The 18828-nt window shown below is 34.9% G+C and overlaps 1 protein-coding gene and 1 long non-coding RNA gene across 2 annotated transcripts in view; one reads left to right on the top strand and one right to left on the bottom strand.

The window, feature by feature from the left end:
- Positions 1-18828, bottom strand: part of Slc27a6 (solute carrier family 27 member 6) — a 54714-nt gene that overhangs the window by 14415 nt on the left and 21471 nt on the right. The window contains exons 4-5 of the mRNA XM_010627200.2: positions 14768-14892; positions 5686-5880 (exon numbers count right to left, since the gene is read on the bottom strand). Of these exons, the coding sequence (XP_010625502.1) occupies positions 5686-5880; positions 14768-14892 (320 nt within the window). The remainder of the gene's footprint in view (positions 1-5685; positions 5881-14767; positions 14893-18828) is intronic.
- LOC104864306 overlaps positions 1-18828 on the top strand; it is a 78669-nt gene that overhangs the window by 48899 nt on the left and 10942 nt on the right. The window lies entirely within an intron of this gene.

Below are 18828 nucleotides of genomic sequence, written 5' to 3'. Positions count from 1 at the left end.
TCTGTAAACTATTGTGGAGTGAGACGACAGAATTGTTAGTTCATCCTCATGACGTTGGGAGCTGTGCTAATGGAATGTCTCCCCTCGTGCCCATGGATTTTGAGTTACTTTAACACTGTAATGTCCTTATTTCCATTCTGTATTAAAATACAAACCTTGGCTATAGTAGTATTTATGAAAGAACCAAAGTTGTACTCAGTGAAAACCAATATCTCATACTTCCTTCAAGACTTGTTCTGGAGAGATTTTCTACTTCCTAGGTTCAATTTATGTCAAAGCCTTTAAATTATTTAACTTAATGTCTGTATTTTGCTTCTATTTTAAAGGGTATTGTGTTCTAGATTAGTATTCAGGCAGTTCTTAATGTACAGACATGATATTGATTTTTACAAGTTTACTTTGTATCTTTCAACTTGACTGAATTTATTTATTCAATGTATTTATTACTAAAAAGTTAAAATGCAAACCTGAATCTTGTCTGCCTTTGTATTTGAGAAAACAAAATATTGGTCACTTGCCTAATGGCTGGTTGAACGATTCCAGAAGTTTTGGAACTTATAGTAGAGTTTTCTAGAAGTAGCCTGGATCCAAGCATTAATGTTCAGATAGAAGTATCTGTATACTTCTTCCTGCCTTCCACTTATCCCCATGAGATTACAACAGTGGCAGCATTATAACAGAAATAAAAATAGCCGTCATGCTTCAAACTGCCTAGAAAAACATGTATGCGTATGTGTACACACTCAAAGCTCATCTCTGGGGCACTTACTGATAGCAGTCCTGCTAAATGGCTTTCCCAGGACTGTGCAATCCTCAATTACGTGGCTGTATATAAAGGCCATGTGAATTTCCCTACATACCTGTGTACATTTGCATATTAAGAGAAGTGTACACACAGAGAAATGTAATCCATCGAAGTCAAATAGAGGCAAAGTGAGACTCAAAGTGAATTATCAATCCCTTTATAGGAAAGAATTTAACCTTGCTCTGAAAGAGGTCTGGCCTCACCCTCAGTCTGGGAGGTAATAATATCAATCCTTGCAGTGCTATTCTAGGAATGTGTTTGTCTAAGAGACCTGGACCAACTACATAATAACAATATCATTTCTATGGAGTCTCTGAGCCAAACGAACCAAATGATGGAGGGTAGGAGTTTTGGATTATCCTACTTCGCCTCTGAGGAACAGGAGATGGACGTCATCCAGGGGGCAGTTAACGCGATCCTCTAGACACCAAGGCTCCCATCATTTTCCTGACTTGCAACACCCCATAGGTATTGTCACATATCAATTCCAGGAAGGTCATGCTGCTGTAACTACATGGGAGAGCACATCTGCAAACTCCCCCTCATATCTCCTGGATTCTGCCTTATGCATTTGCTCCTTGACTGATTTAAATCTGCAACCTTTAGCTGTGTTAATCTATAACCATGACTCTCATGCACTTCATTGAGTTTTCTGAATCCTTTTAGTGAGTCAACAACCAAACTTTCCAGCTAATGTCAGACATGAGAGTATGAATGCTCCCTAACTGTGCAGTTGGCTTTCTTTATCCTTAAAAAAAATGACCAACTTTAAGACAATAAAAAGGACTACAAAAGTATTAAGAAAGCCTTTCTCTTAATCTGTTTTATCTTGATATTGTGTCTTTAGGTATGCCAGTATGAAAGAAGGGAGAATTACCACTTATAATTCTTACTGTTTTCTCACTTAGCTGTTGATTTTGTTAGTGTTAAAAATATGTTTATATCGTCAAGTTTTATATTTCCATTCCATTTTTATCAGTAATTCAGTGTTGTTCAGTCTTCTATATTGAAATAGATTCAATGTTTATCAGCAAGCCTTCAATTTAAGGGTATTCCTTCTTTATAATTTCTGCTTTATATTCAGGTGACCAGAATTTTCATTCAGTGCATTTTTTAAACTGTATAATCTGTTTTATTTTATTTAATTAATTTATTTTTTGTGGTACCAGGATCAAACTCGGGCCCCTGTACTTGCAAGGCAGACGGCAGAACCACAGTGCAAATACCCAGCCCTTATTCAGTGCATTTTATGGAGAAGTATTGCATTTCTATAAATCCATGGGAATTATGTTCTCTGATTCCTTAACATTTTCAGAAAATCTCTGTTGCCTTTATACTTGAAGAACACTTTAGCCCCAACCAAAATCCTTGGATGGAGACATTTCTTTACTTTTTTGTCCTTCTTTGAGCATTTTGTTTTTGTTTTGAGAGATGCCCAAGATAATCCCCATCTTCAATCCTGCTACACTTTGTACCTAATCTGAATTCTCCCCCTCAGCATCTCCTTATGCTTCTTTAATTTCTGTTGAATAATTTCACCAGAATATACTTTTCTGATGATCACTTAGTGCATATTTCTTTCCCTGGAATATAGTGTACTTTTTTGCTAAAGGTTCAAGTCTTCATTTTAAGGATTTTTTTCCATTATAATTTAAATAATTATTGCTCTCTTTGATCTGTTCTTTCTACAGGAATGCCAAGTATGCACACGTTAGAGCACTGTCTATTTTCCAAATGTATTTTTGCTTTCTATTATGCTGTTGCTTTTTTTCCTCTTGGTCTCATGACTTGTTGATCCCACTCATTTGCTCCCTAAAATTTTTATGGCTCACTTTTGTTTCAGGTCTTTTCCTGTGGTGTTTATTTCCATACTATTTTCATTTTTTCCTAGTTTTTCTCTGAGCTAAGCATGTTTACTTTTTAAGACCTTTTATTGATTTATTTACTTTTAAAACTTCTCTTTTTGGCTCTTATTTTTAAAGAGAATATTGCAATATTTCAAGTCTGTAGAAAAATGTTTTCCTAAATATTTATTGGCTATATTGAAGTATTTGTTATTTTAATATCTATTCATATTTTTCAGCTACTTTTTATTATATTTATTTTCTTTCTTTTTGCAAGGTTTATGTGCTTTACAGATTTCATGTTTGTTCCTACCAAATTGTAAGAATGCTGTTCAAAATTTTAATTGGATTTGTCTTTCAAATGTGTAACCAGAGTTTTTATATTGGTTGCTTTACATTTCTGTATGGACAATATCCCTTGGTTTTTATGCTTTTACAGTAAGTATAGCACATAAGAAAGATATTTTAATTAGAAGAACTCTATGTTGCTGATTGATCTTTCTCCTTCACTTGTAATATTCTCTCTGTTTGGAGGCTGATTTCACTCTGAAATAGTAAGAATAACTTTCTATTAAATTTAAATTTTTGAGAGACATACTTATCAAATCCTCCTATTTAATTATGAAACAATTATTGGACCATATGTTTTCTGATTAGCTCTTATTTAGCAAAACAACATATAAAAATAATAAAAGAGCCTAGAATCTATATGGCATTAGGCACAACTTTTGTTTTATAAACTGGAAAAAAGTTATAATAAGATAAGTTGAAAATTAAAAGTTTTCCTAATAAATTGGAGTAAATAATGACTTTTCATATTAATTGTCATTATAACCCTCTGACAGAAGGAATTTAAAGCATAAGAAAATTATAAAAGACTCAAGTCAGTAGTAGAAAATGAAATCACTTCTGTCATGCTCTTTAAATGTTACTTTAGAATGACTTCACTACAAATTTATAATGCAAATATTGTGATGAGTTGAGAAACTTAGCTGTAAGGAATGCAAAACTTAGGAACATCAACAGTCATTTTCCAAAAATACTGTTGTCCAGAATACAAGTGCATTTCTGATCAATAAACTAGACCTTTGACATCCTAAAACAATACAAAGAATAAAAGTGACCTGCTCCTTCTTTAGGTTTAAAAAGTTAGTATGATTGATAAAAGCCTTCAGTAGGTGGCTTGATGTGTATCTATATATCAGTTACTTCCAGACACTGAGAAAAATCACCACTGACAAGAAAGCCAAATACATTTTTCTTTTGTTTCTGCCAGGTGTTCTTTGATGTAGGGAGTTTGTGACACAGAAATCTTATTCCGTAAAACTAAAGAAGTTGAGGAACCAAGTAATATAAATGTGCCAAAATCTGCACCATGAAATTCTTTAGGGCCTTTAAAACACAATTCCAAAAAAGGCTTGAGTGTGGTACTCTGAAACCCTCAGAGTCACAGGTTTGGCCCCTAAGGAAGCACATCATCGGAGGGAAAACTGACTAAGGAAGGCCTTTCTTATAAGCGTATCCTTGCAACTGGCCCCAGTCTATTCTTCTTGTGCTATTTGTGTCCATGTTACGGTCAGAAACCGAGTTGCAAATTTTCTTTGCCATTATCTAGGAATGGAATAATGTGCTCTTTGAATATTTGATACACTTAACAAGGAAGTTGTCTGAGACTAGGAAAAAATTGGGTTTTATAAATTCATTTTATTTAGTGTGATGATTGTTGCGTGAGTCTGCTAGGCTGTAGTTTTCTAGAAATTTGTCCAATTTGACTAATAACTTCAAATTTATCGGTATGAACTCTTCCTATATATCCTTTTATCATTTTTTTTAATTTCTAAAGCAGCAGTGGTAATGTTCCATTTCCATTCCTAATATTATTAGTTGTGCCTTCTCTCTATTCATCAAAGTCTAATTCTTTATTTTAAAATTATATTTTTGACATTCCTCACTGAATGTTTTGTTTCATTATTTTTTGTTCATTATTTTCTTTGAGTTTATTTTAGTTGATATTTTAAAAATTAATATACAGGTGGACATTTAGGTTCATTCAACTAATTTTCAACTGTTCTTAGCTGAGTTCAGGAGTTTTTAAATGTGACATTTTCATTATAATTCCACTCATAATATCTTCCAACTTTATTATAAGTTGTTTTTGTTGACCCATTATTTTGTTGACCCAATTATTTTTCTGAGAACATAGATTAACTAGTTGCCTTTTAAAAATTTATTTGTAACTCAAACTATTGCCAAGAGTATAATCCATATAATCAGTCTTTTGAGATTTGTTGTAGTTTCTTAAGTGGTGCAGTAATTTTTATTTATGCCTCATGGATGCTTAAGAAAATTAGGTGTTCTATAGTTATTAAAAATCTAGCTTTATATGCTTACAAGTTCAAGTAGTTTGCTTATTGTACTATTTAAATACTGTCCATTATTGAAGATATTTTAATTTCACTTTTAGTTTATAAATTTTGAAAAGTTTCTTTCTTTTTGCCTTTATTGTTTTGAAAAATTATGCTTAGTATAAATTGTGTTTGATAGTTATTTCCCCAGAGCAGTTAAGGACATCTCTCCACTCCATTTTCCCTGTCATTGTTGCTTTTGAGCAATTAGCTGTCAAGCTTTTAATTTTAAAAAGGTAATTTCTTTGGCTGCTTTTGAAGTGATGTTTTAAAGAAAAACTTTAAAGAAAAATAGTATTAGAAGCCTGTGCTTAATTTTAAGTGATATGAACAATGAAAGATAATTAGCAATGGTAGAATAAGAATACTCAAGGAAAATTAAAAGATAAAATTAGTAAATATCAGGACCTATGCTTACCATTTTTACATCATATCATTAGTCACATGTCATAGAGTGAAAACATGGAAGATAACTGGGCTTTGGATAACCTATAATACTATAGTTCATTTACAACAAATACTTAAGATCTCAAGTTTTTAAAAAGTGATAATAATTATAGTAATTTTAAAGTCTAGGAACAGGATAGCCAACTTCTTTATATTTCTTTTAGAAATATAATACAAAACTTACTTTGTAAAAGAAATTTGTTCTCCCGACTGACCCAATGTTCCCAGTGTGGTTCATGAAACAAATGTTTCCTTCAGTAGCTCCATAAAATTCACACATCTTAATATTTCCAAATCTGTCTAAAAATTGTCTCCATACATCACTTCGTAAACCATTTCCAACTGCCAAACGCACCTGGTGATGTTTTTCTCCTTCTCTCTATTGGGAGAAAAGATATTACTTGTAATTAATTCCAGTTCTTAATTCTTCATTCATTATTATTTAAATGGAAAAAAGAAGCTGCATATGCACAACAGAAAAGTAAAAGGAAAACTCATGTAAATATGTTCCAGAACTGTGTCCAACATCTAACAAAAGCAGCATTGTCCAAGAGCGAGGGATACAGTTTGTCCTTCCCCATTTCTGGGACAAGTTCTTTCAGTTTTCTAGATTACTAAAGACTTTGATTTTTAAAATTGTAGATATCAGGTAAAAATAAAGCACATTTCAGGGAAAATATCATTACTTTTACAATATTATTAAAATATAAAATATGCTTGATTTTATTGTCCCAAGGCTGTAATTTATTAGCTATTTAATTTTGGATAATATGTTGACTTCCACTTTATAAGCAGTGCATCTGTTAAACAAAGACAGTACCTATCACACTTATACACTGCAGTCTTAAATTGACTCTCAAAACGTAGCGTACAGTGAACAGCTAGTTGAGGCTACAGGACCAGTGAAATATTTGGCTTGAAAATATTATGAGAAGTGTATGTGGCTACTATTTTAGGATGTGCTATATTCTCACAATTTCATTTCTATTTCATATTTTATCATTAAAGGAAAAATAAGGTTATGTTTTGTTATATATTCAATGAACACTGTGTTGATTAACAGGAATTATACATTGACCTAAAATTGAAGTAAGAATATATTGTCAGTTTACTCAAAATAAACTGGTGTTTTTCTCAGAGCCACCTCATCATCACCAAAAGTAATACAAAATTAACAGAAGTAACATTAAAGAGTAACAAAAGTAAAATAGAAAAAAATCAACGTCCAGGGTACTTACAATTATTTGTCTGAAATTCTTTTCTAATAACTCCTAAAACAGCTTTAAAAGAAATAATTTAGTCTATAAACTCACAAGAACAAAGACTGAGAGGTAATTTGGAGGGCTTAGAAAATGAACAGATATAAAGTATGTGACTAGGCAGAAAGGATAGATCTGAAATGTAAACCTGCGTGTGAGTACCCCTCATATGAGCTTGCAAGTTTCAAGTGAGCCTTGAAAAGAGCAAGAAAAGAAGAAAACCTGGAATTTAAGAAACAAGTATACTGCTAAACATCATAATACAGACAGTGCATCGGAGAGTCTGTTACATATGGGCCAAATTATTTATAACCGTGAAATCTTAGGAAAAAGCCAAACTGTAATTATGTATGCCCGATATGTTTCAGCTATAATAAAATTTATTTCTTTATAATTATAAAAAACTGGTTATTAACATATTTTAAAACTATCAGAACTATTGATAGCATAAAGAGAGAAGAATCATATATGTATATGTGCATAGGAAGCCAGGTATATGATAGTTAGAACTGAAAAATCAGTCTGCCAATGTACAGTAGAAGGAGTACAGGTGATAATTATGTACTGTCAATTTTAAAAGGCTAGAAAAGGGATTTTGGAAAGGTTTTACCCTAAGGAAATAAGTTCTTTTTGTTAAACAGAAGCTTATCACAGGGACTCACACATACATGCCGAAGAAATGACCTACCACTGAACCCCACCTTCAGCATCCCAAGTAACAAATATCTGAGAAGATAAATATGTTTAGTCTGATTTAAACATTATACAATGTATACTGTTATCAAAACATTGCATGGTGTCCCTCAAATGTGTACAATTTTATACTTTTATATTCCAGTTTAAAATGAAACTAAAAAATTGAAAAGTCAAGAAATAGTAGCATACAATTTATTGTGAGATATGGTGGGTAATAATAACCAGAAATATCCTATGAAAATGAAAAGTGCTGACTTCTGTAGATTGAGTTTTGATAACGTAGAATGTTTAACCTGAGAGTACTATTTCATACTACTTTGACGAAGAAAAATATTCAGTTGAAAAAAAAAGAATCAATATTGTGGAATCATCTGAAATAACACTCTTGCCTGTTAATTTACATAGGTTCACATCAAAGAGGTTTAAATTAACTATTCTCCAGATAGATAAAGACCTCACTAGATCATAGAAGTTCCTTCCAAGACAAAATTTTCTTTTCTACCACTCAGTCCAACGCAGTGCAATTGTGTTCTAGTACACTTCCTATGAGCATATTGCACATTGGTTACGTGGCAGTAGAATTATGTCTGGATTTTATACTTCATTGTGACTTGAATAAAACAGTAACATTGCAAGTAAAGTGAGATTGATCAAAGAGGGGCAAAGAGGGAGAAGAGAGAAGAGAAAGTTTTTAAAAGATTTTCACGGTACTAGAAATTTTGTTTTACAGGGATTATCATAAAGTCCAAGTTAAGGTTTGGTAAGCCATAGCCTATAGGGGTCCAATCTAAACCACTTCTTATTTTTGTAAGTAAAGTTTCATAAAATACAGCCATGCCCAAGTATTTGCAGATAATCTATGGCTACTTGTGAGATTCGTAAGCAGAATTAAGTAGTTGTGAGACAGATACTATGGTCCACAAACCCGCAAATATTTATTCACCCGGTCTTTACTTAAAAAGCTTGCTGATCCCTGTCCTAAATTAGAAATAGAAAAAAGTTCTTAATACTCAAGCAGCACCATCTTGTTCATTGCACAATAACTGATGCCACAAATATGCATTCATTAATCTTCCCTCTCCAGATTTCTGGGCCTCCATTTTATGTACCCTGATCAAAGTGGCTTGATCCCTTGGTGATAGCCAAAAGTTAGTTTTTATTTTCAAAGTGAGATGAATAGCCTGATCAAAGTAGTCAAAGGCCTGGCTTCCTACACACACTGAACACAGTGGAACATGGGCAAAATTTGGGTCTGTGGAGCCTTTTATAAAAAACTAGCCAGGGGCTGGGAATTTAGCTCAGCGGTGCTGTGCCTGCCTCACAAGTGCAAGGTCCTGAGTTTAATCCGCCGTGCCACACACACAAAAAAATAATAATTAGCAACTACCTTTAAAAAAAAAACTAACCAGCTATGTGTTGTAAATCTCTACCAGTAATCCTTGGAAGGTGACTGGAAAGCTGGGGAAGGGCAGTAAGTAGTGACTGATACGAGAACGTTAACTGGACACCAACTGGAACCGTGGCTTGGGGGGTGCCAGGGACTAGCAGTTCAGATCAGAGATGATGAGGCTAAGAACTCCGCTTCTGGTCACAGAAATGGAAAGCCAAGTCAGTGGGATGATAACGTGAGGAAGAATAAAGGTCACCAGAATGGCAAGGGAAGCCTGGAAAAGTGGCCCTGTTGTATCTAGACATTACTGATTGATTATTCTTAGTTTTCTGCATGCCAGTTATAAGTAAATCTTGGAAACATTCCCTTCTCTGTCTGTAAGTCTCTTTTTCAGGTTTCTTTAAAGCAAATTCCTATTTCTTCTTATTCTTTCTAAAATACGAGGTTGTTGCTAGGGACCACTAAATATCTGAGCTATGTGGGGAATGTAAAGAGGAGAATATGCATGAATACAGAGCACGGTTACATGAACAAACATGGCATCTACATGCATGTGTACTTCTGCAAGTGAAAGATATGGAGTGACCGAGGCTAAAAGAGAGACAAAGAGTGTGTTCCAGAGACAGAGACAACAGGGAGGGTGGAACAAAAGTACAAGATAATTATAGAGACAAAGAACAAGAGAAAAAGGTGAGAGACAGAGCAAGACTGAGAGCCAGACAATGACAAAAGGAGGAGAGGGAGAACGTGAGAAAAATATTAACAAACCAGAGAAACGGATAGAGAGTGAACTGGAAGCTGCAAAACTCAGACAGCGACACACACCGGTACAGAGAGGCTCACTGTGACGGACGTGGAGAGACACAGAAATACGCTCACGCGCTCATACAAAAATGCAAAGTGAGGCACCTCCACAAAGGGAGGCAAGGACCCACAGAGGGTCCCAGGTTCAGAGATGCACGCACACGCAGACACCACCCCCCCGAGAATAGCACGCTGAAGAGACAAACTGGACGCAAATACACGCACAGAGGAAGACACAGAGACACACACCTGGATACACATAACGAGACCCAGCACGGCACACAGAGGGAAACGTGCTGAGACACACGGAAGAGACATGCAGAGACACTCTAAAGCAGGAACCAGAGTAGGGCGGCACTAAGAAAAGGGACAGCTGCAGACAGCACAGCAGGAAACAAGATCCATGTTTACAGCACATGGAGGAAAGCGAAGGGATTGGGCATGTTGCACCCCCATACTCAGGTATTCCACTTTCTCATGGAAACCACCGTCGTCGTCGTACGAATTAGGAAGCATTCCTGACATCTGCTGTGTGGGCAAATCGGGTTAGTGAAGTTTGGGCCCAAGGCTGTGAACCAAGTCGAAGCAGAATTTGAACTACATAAAATAGAAGCTGTATGGCAGTGGGGACTGACGCCTGCTCTGATCTCTGCCGGACCCCACTGCCCAGGACAGTGCCCAGAGCAGCACTCACACTACAGGGATAAGAGGTGTTCACAGGCTATGTACAGAAGGGAGAAGGCATCTCTCAAATTCTTCAAAAGTCCTTACCGTATTCTACCACATCTATCCTCATGGTTTCAATAGTAGAAAACCATCAAAACGTGGAGTCTTGCCTTTAATGAATCTAAAAGAGCACATAGACCCCCTTCACAGTTTCACTATGGATTGCTTTTATTTTTCACACACAGAGTATAAACCTCTTTCCAATGTACAGCAAATTTCCACTTCCTCTTCAGTCATTTAAAAATCCCTTTTAAATTTTACAATAATTTTCTAAATGGGTCAAGGGTCTCGACAGAGACTCCAGGGTCTTGGAACGCCGCAGACAATCATCTCTGGTTCTTAGTCCCACGCATCAAATTGATTAGATGTTACCGGCAAAGGAGCCACATGCTTTTCTAACAAGGCTCTGATTTTTTTAAAAGTCTCCTTGGGACCTGTTTGCCAAGCAGTGTCTCTTGAGTTGCTACAGTGAGGCAGGGGTCAACCAGAAGTGACCTCGTACTAGTTCAACAGTGGCCTCCTACAAGTGAAGTCCTTCTTTATACCTGGGCTCAATCCCACTATCAGAATTCTCCAACACACTTAGACTGAACACACTCAGTCTCTTCAGATGTATAGAAAGTGAAACTGCAGAGGTTCTATTTAAATACAAGCAATTTTTGTATCAATTTTTAGTTTGAGGGAACAAAGAAAATATTTATAGAAGGAGAGACAGGCCCTTTTGACTGCTGCTCTGGGTTGTTTTATAATCAAAAGCATGATCTCATTCCTACATTATACATTGGGGATTTTGATCCTTCCATTATGATTCTCTTTATAAAAGAATTCTTTTTACCAAAGCCTACTGATAATTCGGAATACACCAGAGTCACACCAATGCATACGTATAACAACAATAACTATGCATTGCAAAACTCAGTTTTCTTCTGGCTTTCTTTGCTACTCAATATTATACACTGAAATGGTACAGGTAGCAGGTCAACTGAGTATTACAGAGAAGGCATAAAGCAAACAGCATGATATGAATCATAGGGCCAAAAATGGTATAAAACTGGGGGATTTTCTTGTTTTGAAGCAAGAAAGAATTCATGGAAGGAAAAGAAAGGGTCTCTTAACAATAAAAATGGCTTGGCGAGATTCCCTGTGCCTGGGTTCCACTTGTCACACCAGTTCCTTGATTTATAATTCACATTTCCGTGTGGTGCTCCCCCAACACTGTCTGGTCAGCAGCGTTCTGCTCTTACTGCCCACCTCATCCGGTTTTGCTCGCGACACCTGTCACTGTCTACAATGACTTCATGTCATGGATTTTGCTGGTGTATTTTCTCTGCCCATTCACACCCCCTTTTATCTTCTCTCCTAAAACATAAGATGACTAGAAAGGCTGTCAGATTTGTCTTCTGTGCCCCTTCTACCCAAGTTTATATATTACTGCTCAGAGGAAGGAATGACTGCGGGAGTGACATATTTATGAGTAGAGATTGCATTTGGCTTGGCAGAGTTAGAATCTTAAGGTAGACTCTGCAGCAAGACATCCCCCAGCCCACAGTGTATTCCCTCGCTTTCCTCACTAATGAATATTAAAGGTAGCATTAATAGTAAGATAAAACACAAGTAGCTCCAACCAGGAATTACAAGCTCGTGTTTCAGTAATGCCGAAAACTTGAAATATGGAAAGTGAAAAAGAGATGCCATCCTAGACTTAGGGGAAGGAGACAATTACCCCCACTCCCCGTGATGAGCAGGACTCTGTCCCTCTGGCTTTCTGAAGCCAACTGCTGCCGCAAGCCATCCGAAGAGTCATTTTAATGTTTTTTCCAAAGAAACATAGCAACCTGAGTTTTCATAAGAAGAGGCTGAGTAGGTGGGGCTGGGGGATCGGGCTGCATAAGTGCTTCCAGACAAGGAACCCAGCATCAGGAGTTTTTAAGCAAGCCTATATAAACACTCAACTCAGACTGGAACTTTTGCCTGCAGGTATATCTCTTTGGGAACATATGTCTTGTCCTGAGATTAACAACAAATCTGGAATTATTTAGGAAACATATGGTTTCCATTTCTTTTACTTAAATATTTATTTTATATAAACGTGCATGAGTCTCCATTGCGTGGATGATGAGACACTCGATTTTAATTCTTTGAAGGAAAGCACTGTGGTACTTGTTACTCTCTGGCCCTATCTGAATCCACAGCTGAGCTGGCTGTGTAGCAGAGACTGTCCATTCCCTTTAGGGCAAGGTCACTGTAAGGAGTTTGGACAGAAAAAAGCAAGGTCTCTTTGTTTTGTTTCGTTTTTTTGATACTGGGGTTTGAACTCAGGTGGCCAAAGCAAGGTCTTTTTGAATGAATTGGGTCATGACAAATTACTTTTTTTCCCTAATCTTTAATGCCAGGAATTTCTTGTACTCATTTTATGTAAAAATCAACAAAACATTAGAAAATGTAACATTTCCACAAAGAATTATTTTCTATAGACAAAATTGAATTTCTTCTTGACTACTCAATTTAGATTTGGGTAAGCATTTAGAGATTACTTTGTAAACATCATCTTTTCTTCAAAAATATTCAGTAAGAATTAGATATTAACATTAAAATAATTATAAAACAGGAACTCTGTTTTCAATTCTTGTTTCTCTTAAATTCTCTGCAGCTATCATATTTTCCTAAAGCACAGCAATACAAATTCACAGGGCTGCAATAGTTATTTCACTTTATAAAGAAATACAAAAAGGGCTGGGGATTTAGCTCAGTGGTGTCCTACCCGCCTCGCAAGTGTAAGGTTCTGAGTTTGATCCCCGGCACCAAAAATAAATAAATAAGCATAAACAAATAAATTAATTAAATTAAATTAAAGAAAGCACTGAGAAAAAGTATATATAGCCAATATGACATTACTAATAGCTTTATTTTATGAAGAATTCAAACAGATGTGAAAAAAGACTCTGAAGAGATATTTTAAAAGAACAAGACAGCTAAAAAACAAACAAGAACTATTCTACCCAGCCAATAAACTAAACAGAGAAAATTAATCTATGCTTCTAGTTCATAAAATTACAAATAAAACTGTACAATCCTTTCCCAGTTTAAAAGATCTTCATATGTTCTTTGTTCAAATAAAATAGTATTGAAATGTCAAAGTCAATTGGATTTCATCCCTAATATTTGAAAGGGTGGAATTTCTCTGGAATTTCATGATTTACTACGGACCTATGGAAGCTACAGTTATTTGAAACACTCCTGACAAAAAATGATTAAGGATACTTTATGCTCAAAGGAGGTGGTCAAGAGGTAGAATAGAGTTCTCTCCATGGTAACCTCCAAGCTCAAAATGAATCAAAGCATCCTGTAAAGCAAATTATCTGATTTCACATTCTTTTCTCTGTTCATCTCTTCTGTGTAATCCCGTATTCCTTAATGGTGAACTATTTTAATGTTTCTAGCCTAGTCTCAATGTGCTGTGGGTAATTAGTGGAAGAAATTAACTGTCCAAATTTTAACCAGAAGAAACAAGAAAAGACAGCACAACTCACCATCCACGCCTTAAGCAGGTATGACAGTGGCAAAGGTGGGGAGTGAGAGACTCCTCCAGGGCTCCCAGACTTAGAAAGTCTCAGGCAAAGGCCCTGCTGCTTGGCCCTACTTGGAAGTCGTCTGGAACTGCCATGCTCCAAGGGGCTGATGTTGATTGATTAAAGAAAGAGTTCTTCATAATGTTAAGAATGTTTGGAAAATCACAGAGTTTAAAAAAATTAAAATGTGGAAAGATAAATGAGACCAGGAAAAAGAAAAATAACATGGAGGGCCAAAATGCAAGCAAAGTGAAAAGGACAAATTTCAGGCTCTATCAACTCTCTCTCTAGGCCTGTCAGCTTTTCAGATGGTTGCAACTAATTAAAAGAATGTGAAAATGACTTTCAGTGAAGAAACAAGTCCAAAAATTTTCTCTTTAAAGTAAAACAAAGCAAAAATAGGCTCCAATATAAAGTCTCTATTTAAAAGAATATAGGAAAAAACAAGTATAATCAGGTCATTAGTTTTATTTTAAAGATCAGCATTTTCAAGGAACATCTGCTTTAATCTTGGAATAACTGATTTGTGTAAACATAGCATGCATCTGACATAATTTCAATCAGTCTAAACTAATTAGATTTTAACTAATGTATGTGTCCCATGCTGGAACAGCACAATGTGCGTTAGTACTTTTCTGAATGGCTTTCCATTTATTTGTTTCTGACTTTTGCATTCATTTTACCTTAGTAGTTTGCAAGCATCTTTCTCACCTAAATTATGTTCTGGAAGAGTGTGGTGCGTAAAGATGTAAAAATTACCTCGCTCTCCCAAGACTTACCCTTTCTGAAGCATTTTAGTCTGTATAGCACGATCACTCTTACCTTTGGTTGTCTGCAAAGGTAGCGACAAAGTTCTCCAATGTACTGAAACACTGTCACATTGTATTTCTTGCAATCATTCCAAAATTGACTTGCTGAGAATTTTTTCTTTAGCACACAAGTGGCACCTAGGAGAGAGGAGAGAGGCCAAAGAGAGACACTAGAGAAAAACTTCAAGGGCAGAATTAACATAAAAAACAAATGAGGTTGTGCTTATGATTCATCATCAATCATTTATATTAAGCTGATTTGAATACATCCATCCCATGGTCTGCTAACTCTTTAAAATATTCATGTTGATGATATTATTTTCATTAGAAGTATGCTTTTCACAATGTATGAGATTAAACTAATAGTGAAAATAAATATAAAAGTAACTTACTGTATACCTAGAATGTACCAATGAATTCAATAAAAAGGAAAAATAAGTTAGAAGTATTAGAGCATGACCAGGGATATTGGTCATCTTTCCTCACACAGACGAAGAATATTCACTTACTTTTGACCTTGAATATATACATAATGTTTATTTCTAAAAGCTTAAAGCAGCCTCAATATATTTTGAGATCAAGGTTTATTAAGTAAGAGAGTATCAACAAAAAAGTTCATCAATAACTATAGAACCTAATTTTAACAATATAATTTTTAAACAAAGAGCCCTATATATTTTTAAATGACCTATAATTCACATCCTACACCAGAGATTTTAAAGTGTAAGTGCAAGTGCATTTTAGTACAGTCACATTGTTGTAATCATCACCACTACAAAATTCTAAAACATTTTCATCATGCCAAAAGCAGCCCCACAGCCATTAGCAGTCATTTCAATTTCTCTCTCTTTGCAACCATTGATATACTTTCTGATTATAAATTTGTCCTTGGTGGACATTTTGATGTACACAAAGCCATACAACACAGATACTTTGTATCAGGCTCCTTTCACTTAGTATAATGTTTGCTAGGTTTATCTGTGATACAGCATTTATCAATACCTCATTTCTTTTCATGCCAGAATATAGCATTGTGTAGATATTTCATATTTTATTTGTCAATTCACCCATTAATAAATAGTTGGCTTGTTTCTTTATTTTAGCTCCCCAAAACAATGCTGACTGAATTAGATACAATCAAAATTAGAAGGTTTTTTGTTTCAAAGGACACTTTCAAAGTGAAAAGATAACCCATCAAACACTCATGCACAAGCTTCTTGTATGACTGTGTATGTTTTTCAGTTCTCTTAGGCATGTATCTAAAAAAAGAATCGCTGGGTCATATGGCTAAGCTGTTTTACTTTGTGAGAAACTTCTGAGCTCTTTTCCACTGAGGCTGCGTTATTTTACATTAATGCTAACAGTATATGAAGATTTCAATTTCTTTGTATCCTTCTAACATCTATGTTCTTTGTTTTTGTTTGTAAGGATCCTAGAGATAAGAAGCGAAATCATATTATCGTGGTTTTGATTTGTCTTTCCCTAATGACTAATGATGTGGATGTTTTTAATTGTCTACTGGCTATTTAGTTATCTTCTTTGGATAAATTTCTGTGCAAATTCTTTGACTATTTCCAAATTATTTTTCTTTTCCCTTTTTATTGTTGGATTGCAATGCTTTTTTTATATATTCTGTATATTAGAGCCATATTAGATAATATGATTTGTAAACATTCCCTCCTATTTTGTGATATTTTCATCTTGATAGCGTCCTTTGAAAGACAACAGTTTTAATTTTGATGAAATCTACTTTAATATGCATGTGACTTGAGATTTAGCTATGTAAGAAACATCTAAGTCATTATAACTAATATTTACTTTTTAATTTCCTTCTCAGAATTTTCTACTTTTAGCTTTTACATTTATGCCTTTGATAAATTTTAAGTTAAATGTCATAAGTGGTATAAGAGTCCATGTTCATTTTGTGCTTGCAGCTATGAAGTTATCCAGTACCTTTGGTGAAGAAAATACTCTTTATTCACTGAATACCATTTTCAACATCTTCACAATTTAAACACTACACAATGCACACATGCAGGAAAATATAAAATAGCAACCCATTAAAGTATACAAACCCCATGTACCAAATAAAAAAATTACAACAAGAAAAGTAATCAACAGACCATGAATGCAAGACTTTAATTCAGGATTCAGGATTCCATTTAGGCATGTCTAATCCCATGCCGTTACTGAATCTATTTTTAAAATTAAATTCACCTTAAATAGTACATAAAATTATACATTTTATTACAGTGCTTTGTAATGTTCCCATACATATATACACAGTATGTTTTCTAAATCAGGCTAAATATATCCATCTCTTCAGATATTTATCACTTGGTTCTGGTAAAACTTCTTAAAATCTCCTCTTCTAACCCTTCCTTGAAATGTGCAGCACATTATTGTTATTTATAGTCACCTATTGAGCAATAGCACACCAGAGTTTCCTGCACTTATTAAATAGTAAATCAGCACACATTTATCAAACTCATCATCTCTTCCTCCTTCCTACTCTCCATTCTTCTCTCCACTTCTACGTGCTCAACTCCTTTGGATTCCACATAGGAACAAGATCAGATCATATGGGACCTGTCTTTCTTTGTCTGACTTTTCTTAACGCAGTGATGTCCAGCTCCATCCTTGCTGTTGTAAATGACAGCATTTCACTCTTTTCGCTGGTTCATTAGAACTTCATTGTATCTATACACCACCTTTTGTTTATCCATTCATCTGTGGAGGGACACTTAGGTCGTCTGTCTTGGCTAGCATAGCACTGTAAACACAATAGAGCAATAGCTCTATTGCCTATTTTTAATTCTGTATCTTGTTGCTACTGAGCTTTTGAAGTTTCTTGTATGTCCTAGATATCAACCCCTTATTCGATATATAGTTTGCAAATATCTTCCCCCATTCTGTAAGTTGTCTTTCCATTCTATTGATTGCTTTCTTTGCAATGCAAAAGTTTTGTAGCTTGATGTAGTTCTGTTTACCTATTTTTGTTTTTATTTCCCATATGTTTGAGATCTTTTTGCAAAATCGTTTGCTCATTCCAAGGTCATTAAGCATTTTTTTCTGTTTTCTTCTTTTAGTTTTGTAGGTCAGGTCCTACTTTTAAGCCTTCAATCTGCTTTGAGTTAATTTTTATAACTGGTAAAAGATAAGGATCTAATTTCATTCTTCTGCATGTGGATAGCCAATTTTCCCAGTGCCTTTTAATGAAAACACTGGCTCTCCTCCACTGTGTGCAACTTCGTCAAAGATGTGTAGATGTGTGAGTTTTACTTATAGGTTCTCCACATTGTTTCATTGTTCTGTGTGCGTAGGTGTAGGCTTGTGGGTTTACTTAAGGGTTTACTTGTAGGTTTACTTGTAGCCTCTCTATTTTACTCCATTGGTCTATGTATCTGCTGTGCCTTTGTTGAGTTTTTGTCTATACAATTCTGTTACTGAAAGTAGGGTGTTAAAATCCACAACTATTATTGCATTGGAATCTACCTATCCCTTTAGGTCTATTAATATTTGCTTTATGTAACTGAGTACATATATATACTTAAAATTATTTCCTCTTGCTGAAGTGACCCCTTCATCATTACATAATGAGCTTCCACTTTACTTTTTTATGGCTTTTGATTTTAAAAATTTGCATTATTTAATGCGAAGTGTGGCTACTCTTTTAGATTCCAGTTGAATAGAATATCTTTTATATTCCCTCACTTTTGCTTTAGGCACGTCCTTAGAAGTGAAGTGACATTTTTTGTAAGCAACATATAGTGGGGTCTTATTTATTTATCTATTCAATCACTCTATGTTTCTTAACTGTAGGATTTAATCTAGTTATATTCAAAGTAATTATACATAGGTACAGTCTTACTACAACACTTTCTAAATGTTTTCTAGCTTTATTTTAGTTTTGCTGTTTTTCTGACTCTCTCATAGTCTACTTTTATAGTTGTGATTTACTCTGCCAGTGTGCTTTGATTTCTTATTTCTTATTTTGAATTTTCTATTATAGATTTCTGCCTTGTGGTTACCATTAAATTATAATTTTTTTTTTTTTTTTTTTTTGTTTCGGGG

This window comes from Fukomys damarensis, unplaced genomic scaffold (genome assembly GCF_012274545.1).
Source record: "Fukomys damarensis isolate Sample0158 unplaced genomic scaffold, DMR_v1.0_HiC HiC_scaffold_3, whole genome shotgun sequence".
Taxonomy (NCBI): Eukaryota; Metazoa; Chordata; class Mammalia; order Rodentia; family Bathyergidae; genus Fukomys; species Fukomys damarensis.
This window is presented reverse-complemented; position numbering and strand designations above follow the sequence as displayed.